Genomic DNA, 8360 nt, shown 5'->3' on the forward strand with positions numbered 1-8360 from the left:
GTAAGCCGATTAAAGCCACAGTTTACTCCAACTCGTGTCTCTTGTTGAATTGATGGTCACATCAATTTAATCGGCTTAAAGAACTACTATGGAATCAGCCCTCAAACCTGACCGACTGGAACAAGATCCACAGGCCGCAGAAGGAAAGGAAATTTTTCTGCATTGGCTTCGGTGCTTCAAGGCCTACCTGGCTGCATCAATGACCTCCTCTGTTACAGATGAACAGAAACTAAGTCTTATCCACGCACGGGTGAGCCATCGTATTTCTACTCAACTTAATGAAGCTGACTCTTATACTGATGCCCTCGCGATGCTCGACCGTCTGTACGTGTGGCCCGTGAATGAAGTCTACGCGCGGCACACCTTCACGACTCGTCGCCAGCACCCTGGGGAGTCACTAGAGGACTATCTACCCGACCTCAAAGCCCTAGCACGCGACTGTAACTTGCAGGCCATGACAGCCTCTCAGCACATGGAACTTGCCGTCCGATATGTGTACGTTGCGGGGGTCCGATCGAATTATGTGCGGCAGCGTCTTCTTGAGAAAGGGGCCCAAGACCTGAAGGACACGGTAAAATGGTGACCTCGTTAGAGGTCGCTTTCCAAAACCTAACTGCGTTCCCGGCCGATCACGCGACCCCATCGTGGACCCCCGACCAAAGACTGCCCCAGGCCTGCGTCGCGCGGCCACCTGCCCACCACAGAGGACTATCGTGCCATTTTTGCGGCCTGCCCCAACACCCCCGACAGCAATACCCGGCCCGCAATGCGACCTGCAGCAGCTGCAGGCGAAATGTGTACTTCGCTAAGGTCTGCCTGGCCAAATCTAAAAACACGAACCCCAACTCGAACACTCGCTCCTCTGACTCTCAGGCCCGCAGACCCCGTAACATGTGCGACTCACGGGTGCCGCCATCTTGGCCATCCTCCCCCACGCAGCCGGCCACGTGCGATCCATGGGAGCCGCCATCTTGGACGCCATCTTCCTCACTGCCGGCCACGTGCGATCCATGGGGGTGGCCATCTTGGACGTCATCTTCCTCGCCGCCCACCACGTGCGATCAACGGGGGCCGCCATCTTGGTCATCACCCACTACCCAACAGTCACCGCGGGGCCACTCTAACACCGCTGACCACGCCGCTGTCTACCCTCAACTGAATGCCGTCACCTTGGACCAGTCGTGGCCCAAGCACCTCAACAGCTCCATAATGGCCGTCAGGATCAACGGCCACGAGACACCGTGCGTCTTCGACTCCGGGAGCACCGAGAGTTTCGTTCACCCGGACCTGGTAAGGCGCTGTTCGCTCCTGGTATTCCCAACGTGGCAAACACTCTCTCGCCTCGGGGTCCCACTCAGTCCAAATACAAGGACGCATCTCAGCGACTCTAACGATACAAGGCGCCAATTACACGAATTTCAAATTGTACGTGCTCCCAGACCTCTGCGCTCCGCTCCTCCTAGGACTGGATTTCTAGTGTAACCTCAGGAGCCTCACACTCAACTTCGGCGGGCCCCTGCCCCCACTCACTATATGTAGCCTAGCAACCCTGAAAGTCGACGCCCCCTCACTCTTCGCTAACCTCACAGCCAACTGCAAGCCAGTGGCCACTCGTAGCAGGAGGTATAGTCTGCAGGACAGGGTGTTCATCAGAGCTGAAGTCCGGCGCCTATTGCGTGAAGGAGTCATAGAGGCCAGTAACAGCCCCTGGAGAGCTCAGGTGGTGGTCATCAAATCCAGGGAAAAGCTCCGGATGGTGGTTGATTACAGCCAGACCATTAACCGATTCACGCACCTTGATGCGTACCCCCTCCCCTGGATTGCGGACATGGTAAACCAGATCGCACAGTACTGCGTGTTCTCCACGGTGGATCTGAAGTCCGCATAACATCATCTCCCAATCCGCCCGGAGGACCGCACGACACGGCGTTCGAGGCAGACGGCCGCCTCTTCCATTTCCTCCGGGTCCCCTTTGGCGTCACAAATGGGGTTTTGGTGTTCCAAAGAGCAATGGACCGAATGGTGGGCCAGTACGGGCTGCGGGCCACTTTCCCATACTTGGATAATGTCACCATCTGCGGCCATGATCAGCAGGACCACGACTGCAATCTCCACCGATTTCTCCAGACCGCCCAAAAGCTCAATCTCACCTATAATAAGGAGAAATGCGTTTTCCACACCACCAGGCTAGCCATCCTCAGCTACGTCATGGAAAACGGAGTCCTAGGACCCGACCCTGACCGTATGCGCCCCCTCTTGCAGCTCCCTCTCCCTCACTGTCCCAAGGCCCTCAAGAGGTACCTCGGATTTTTTTCCTACTATGCCCATTGTGTCCCCCAGTATATGGACAAAGCCCGCCCACTATTTAAGGCCATCCTCTTCCCACCGTCAGCCGAGGCTCGCCAGGCTTTCGACTGCATTAAGGCGGACATCGCTAAGGCCTCCATGAGTGCAATAGATGGGTCCGTCCCGTTCCAGGTGGAGAGCGACGCCTCAGAGGTCGCTCTCGCTGCCACTCTGAACCAGGCAGGCATGCCAGTAGCATTCTTCTCCCGAGCCCTCTCCTCTTCCGAACTTCGACACTCCTCAGTCGAAAATGATGCCCAAGCCATTGTGGAAGCCATGCGGCACTGTAGGCACTACCCAGCAGGTAGGAGGTTTACCCTCACCACCGACCAAAGATCAGTTGCCTTCATGTTTGACAATTCGCAGCGGGGCAAGATCAAAAATGACAAGATCTTGAGGTGGAGGATCGAACTCTCCACCTACAATTACGATATTGTATATCGTCCTGGGAAGCTCAATGAGCCCCAGATGCCCTGTCCCGCGGCACATGCGCCAGCGTGCAAGACGACAGTCTTCAGGTGATCCACAATGACCTCTGCCATCCGGGGGTCACCCGGCTCGCCCATTACATCAAGGTCCGCAACCTGCCCTTCTCCACTGAAGAGGTTAAAGCCGTCACCTGGAATTGCTCAATCTGCGCAGTGTAAACGCCACTTCTATAGACCAGACAAGGCCCACCTGGTAAAGGCATCCCGGCCCTTAGAACGCCTGAGCATCGATTTCAAAGGGCCCCTCCCTTCAACTAATCGCAACGTTTATTTCCTCAACGTCATAGATGAATTCTCCCGTTTGCCATCCCATGCCCCGATATGACCTCCCATATAGTCATCAGAGCCCTGCACAGTGTCTTCACCCTGTTCGGTTTCCCTAACTATGCCCACAGCAACAGGGGTTCGTCCTTCATGAGCGATGAGCTGCATCAGTACCTGCTCAGTAAGGGCATTGCCTCGAGCAGGACTACCAGCTATAACCCCAGGGGGAGCGGGCAAGTGGAGAGGGAGAATGCGATGGTCTGGAAGACCGTCCTACTGACCCTCCGGTCCAGGAATCTCCCGACCTCTCACTGGCTATTAGGTTCCTCCTTTGTACGGCCACGAATCAGACTCCTCATGATCGCCTATTTGCCTTCCCTAGGAGAACTACTATGGGGGTCTCGCTTCCGCCCTGGTTGAGGACACCGGGCTGTGTCCTCCTCCAAAAACATGTTCGGACACATAAGACCGATCCCCTGGTAGAGAGGGTCCAATTCCTGCACTCGAACCCCCACTATGCGTTCGTTGAACACCTCGATGGCCGACAGGACACCGTTTCCCTCCGGGACCTGGCACCCGCAGGCTCTACTACCACTAGCGCCGATGTATCACCCACACTACACCCCACCCGACTTCCCATGCCCTGCGCCCCTGCGCCTATTTGCTTCCCGCGTTCCCTTCCGCCCGACACACCGGTTCGCAGGAACGAAGCTCAGGAAGAACCATCCCCGGAGTTCACCCCCAGACCTGCTCTGCCCACAGGGGGAGATGAGGAGCATGTACAGGGCTCCGCCCTCGGCTCCACCCCCTTCAGGAAGTATAAGTGCTGCGGCCCTGCGAGTCCGCCTTCAGTTCAGCATAGTCGCTGGCAGGCTCAGTTGTAAGCCGATTAAAGCCACAGTTTACTCCAACTCGTGTCTCTGGTTCAATTGATGGTCGCATCAATAGCGTTCAAAGTTCTCATTGACTTCGATGTCATAGTGGCTGTCGAACTTCAGCAGGACTGTTTTAAACTTTGTCTTGTCCTCGCCTTCAGCAAAGGTGAGGGAGTTGAAGATGTGGATAGCGTGGTCCCCGGCTGTAGAGAGGAAGAGAGCGAACTTCCTGGCATCCGACGCGGCTTTGAGGTCGGTGGCTTCAAGATACGGCTGGAACCTTTGCTTGAAAATCTTCCAGTTTGCACTGAGGTTGCCGGCGATGCGGAGCTGCGGGGAGGGCGGACGCTGTCCATGTTACCGGATGGCTGATCGCTGGTCAAGGCAGACTATCTCAAGGTAGGTCCGTCAAACTCGAGCATGACTGACTGGTACCATGATGTGTTGGGTAAGCTGGGTCTGTGAGGATTGCGTTTGCTGCAGCAGTGAGAGAGACAGGCTTCCAACACTTGAAGAAATGCAACTCTATTTTATTGAACTCTGAACTATCATACATACTTTAACTGTGGGTTGACACTATGCTGAGTTGATTGGAGACCTGAGGCTAACCTGACAGACTGTCTTACTACCACATGGTGTGTGTTCTAGTTGTTGCTCACGAGCTCTGGCTGTCTCAGAGGCTGGATCCCAAGAGAGCGGGAAAACTAGTGCCCTCTGGCTTAATAGTGGTCGTGTCCTGTCTGGTGAATGGCTGCTGTGTTCTGTGTGTTCATTGGTCATCCTGTGTGTCAATCACTGCCTGTCTGTGCACCATCATATACCTGTGTATATATTATGACAGTAGGGAGCAGATGGAGTGAGCATCTATGATGAGCAAGCACATGGAGCCCATTAATGGACCAGCAAAAGTAGTCACACCCATGGTCAACCTGGTAACTCCCAAGGGTGTATTAGTGCCACAGACAGCAGGTTTCGCTGCATTTGACATTGGTCACATTGTTTAACCCGATCCTCAATGTCAATATCCATCCCGCGCCACCACTCATAACTGCGTGCGAGCATCTTCATCTTTGTCATCCCAGGCACAGTATAACTCTTGCAACAATAGCTGTCTAGGTTCACAGCATGACCTGTTGCTTCAACAAAGGCAAAGTATCATGAAAGCAACAAGCAAGAACTATTTCCTGTGGTACTGGCGGAAGCGGTACATGCTTGGGTAGGGAAACGCAGCTTAAAACGTATGCGTTTGAAATGTGTGTGCCCGGCCTATGTTAAAACATGCACTCATAGGCTGCCGACAATAGAGCCCAGCGTGCGACTCTAGCTGAAGCTATAGCGGGATGGCCTTATCCTCCTTAAACAATCCCAGCAGGGGTTTGTTGTTGGTACCAACTATGAAATGTTGTCCATAGGCAATATAGTATTGTTGGAAATTTTTCACTCCAAAGTTTACGGCTAGTTCCTCTCTTTTGATTTACAGAGAGTGGGATAAAGCCGCGACTCCAAACTTCTAACAGTAAAACCCGCACTCAGCTCTGGGATTCGCGCTCTCCGACCCAATTGGCCCTACCGGTCACGTGATCTCCGAGATCACCACAACGGTAAAGGGGCACGTTCCCACACAGACCATGAACAAATCTTTGCAGTATTCGAAACAAAGATTCTGTCAAGTCAGAAAAGCATTCGATGGGAAAGCCCCAACAGATTCAGGTGCCTGTCAGGCACGTAAGTGACCATTGTCGAGCCTTTCACAGGATGAAAATTGCCGGCAGCCAATCAATGACCAGGCCTCCACGGAAGGTGCCAGCTGGCGGCAATGCACCCATCAGAAACCCAAGATCATCACGGGGCCTCAGAGCAAAAGTAAACAAAGGTGGGATGGGGAAATAGCAGACTGTGGGTTTGTGGGATAGGTGGAGACAGAGGGGTTCAGGGGCAAGAGAAGCTGGTTTACTGCAGCCAGGATGCAGGATTCATTTGTTCGTGAGGCACAAAGCATAACATATTTCCAAAAATTTTCAAGTCAAGTTACACAGAAGCAAGACTTTAAAAGACCCGGATACGCTTAAAATATGCATTGGATATGTAAACCTTCCTCAAATGTGCATGGATATAAAAAGCAATAATTTATGGTTAATTTGCATTAACATGTCAAAATGGTCCTTATCGGTTAAGCATATTGATTTGTTCAGATTGTTGGTCTGAGTCATTCATCCTTTTGGACTGCTTCTCCTTAAAACTGTTCATTTGTTCAAAGACTTTAGCAAAATTTGAAGTTTTAAATCCATTCTTAAAACTCCGAGTAGCAAATGCGTAAAGGATGGGGTTAATACAACTGCTGATGAAAGCTAGAGCCCCGGCAGCATCATTCATTGTCTGGTAAACCTTGTCCAGTTCCTTTGAGAGTTTTGAATTGGAATTCCTCACTAATAGTGAGAAAGTTTTAACAATGTTTCCTGTGTGGTAAGGAAACCAACAAACGACAAACGCAATCACAATGCTCGCAATCAGCTTCATCGGCCTGTTTCTTGTTCTAAAGACCATTTGTTTTATTCTTTTAGAAACACAGATGTACGAGACACAGAGCGTGGCAAAGGGAATGATAAAACCCACCATGGTTTCCAACAGTAGAAGTCCTATCTCTTGCTGGTTGGAGGAATAGACTCTCTGATATGGACGCCCGTTTTCATCCATCTTGAGTTCAAGCGTCACAGTTGGAATAGCGAGAAGAAAGGATGAAACCCAGATGCAAATGACCACTTTACTGACTCTTGCTCTCTTCCACCATTTCTGAAGCATGTATGGGTAGAGCACGCCCAACAGGCGCTCAACACTCATCACCGTGATGAGGAACACACTGGCATACATTGATGTGAAGATGAGGTAGAAAGTGAGTTTCCAGAGCAGGATTCCGAAAATCCACGCATCAGCGAGAAAGTAAATCCAAAATGGCAAAGTCACCAGGACCACAAAGTCTGCCACAGCCAGCGACAAGATGATCACAATGGTAGAAGATCGCTGCTTAATATTACAAAGAATTATCTTGATCACTACCAAGTTCCCTGGTACTCCAACAAGACAGGCCAGACCAAGAAGAACGCAGGCCACTGCATTTTGCATTGGTATCGCAGTATGAAGTGTCCCATTCTGTTCCACAGTTGAATTGGAAGGTATCATAGTAACTGTACTTGCCGCAGACAATTTGCCCTAGAAACAAAACAAGAGGAACTTACTTTGACTCCACAACCCCAAATTAATGTCTTGTGATCTCTCCAATGATTAGAACCCTTTAACAGAAGTGCTGTTGATTTGTAATCAGCTTCACTCAGACTATAAAGGAAGTGCGTTTAGTGAAGAGACTGAGTGTTTTTCAAAAGTAGGAACTTTAAACCCAACATGACTTACTTTTATGCGGTGCTTTTCATGTCATCCCAAAGCATTTCAAAATAATGAAGTGCTTTTGAAATGCAGTCACTATTGTAATGTCGGAAACATGGCAGCTACTTTGCATGCATCACAGTCGCCAAAACAGCAAAAAAACAATAGCAGCAACGTGCATTTGTGTAGCACCTTCATCAAAGTGAAAACTCCCATGATGCTTCAGAGGATGATACAAAATTCAACACTGCGTCACATAGAGAGATATTAGGATAGACGACCGACACCTTGGTCAAAGAGGTAGGTTTTAAGGAGGGTCCTAAAGGCGGCGAGAGAAGTTTGGAGGCTGGGAAGGTTTAGGGTCCAGAGCAAAGGGCCACCAACAGCGAGGCCATTAAAATCAAAGGATGAGGCTATAATTGGAGGAGGACTGAGGTCTTAGAGCACTGTGGGACTGAGGAGGAGATTGTAAAAATAGGGAGGAGCAAAGTCATGGAGGAGTTTGAAAACAACATGAAAATTTTAAAATTGAGGCACTGCTTAACTGAGATGCAATGTCATTTAGTGAGCGCAGGAATGATGAGTGAGGGCGGCACAGTGGGACAGTGGTTAGCACTACTGCCTCTCGGCGCCAAGGACCCGGGTTCGATCCTGCCCCCGGATCAGTGTCCATGTGCAGTTTATACATTTTCCCCGTACCTGCGTGGGTCTCACCCCCACAACCCAAAGAAGTGCAGGGTAGGTGGATTGGCCATGCTAAATTGCCCTTTAATTGGAATTTTTTTTATTTAATGAAAAGAAAAGGAATGATGAGTGAATAAGTGGTGTTCTGGTGTGAGTTAATATATAGGGAGCAGTGTTTAGATGACCTCAGGGACAAGGGGAGCGGAGTGGTGTGAATCACACAGTAGGTGCGAGGGGCCTCCTCCTGCTCCAATTTTCAATGTTTTCTATTTGCTATGTGTAGTGGCAATATCATTTGACTAGTAATTCAGAAGCCCAGGCTAAT

The 8360-nt window shown here is 50.7% G+C and overlaps 1 protein-coding gene across 1 annotated transcript; it reads right to left on the bottom strand.

Moving 5' to 3' along the window:
- Window positions 1-6076: 6076 nt before the first annotated feature.
- On the bottom strand, window positions 6077-7150 carry LOC119971349 (leukotriene B4 receptor 1-like). Its single transcript, XM_038806764.1, has one exon. It carries the CDS (start codon window positions 7148-7150, stop codon window positions 6137-6139), a length of 1014 nt encoding a protein of 337 aa, XP_038662692.1. The 3' UTR covers window positions 6077-6136.
- Between the last annotated feature and the right edge of the window lie 1210 nt (window positions 7151-8360).

The sequence above is a fragment of the Scyliorhinus canicula genome, chromosome 9, assembly GCF_902713615.1.
Source record: "Scyliorhinus canicula chromosome 9, sScyCan1.1, whole genome shotgun sequence".
In the NCBI taxonomy this organism is placed as follows: Eukaryota; Metazoa; Chordata; class Chondrichthyes; order Carcharhiniformes; family Scyliorhinidae; genus Scyliorhinus; species Scyliorhinus canicula.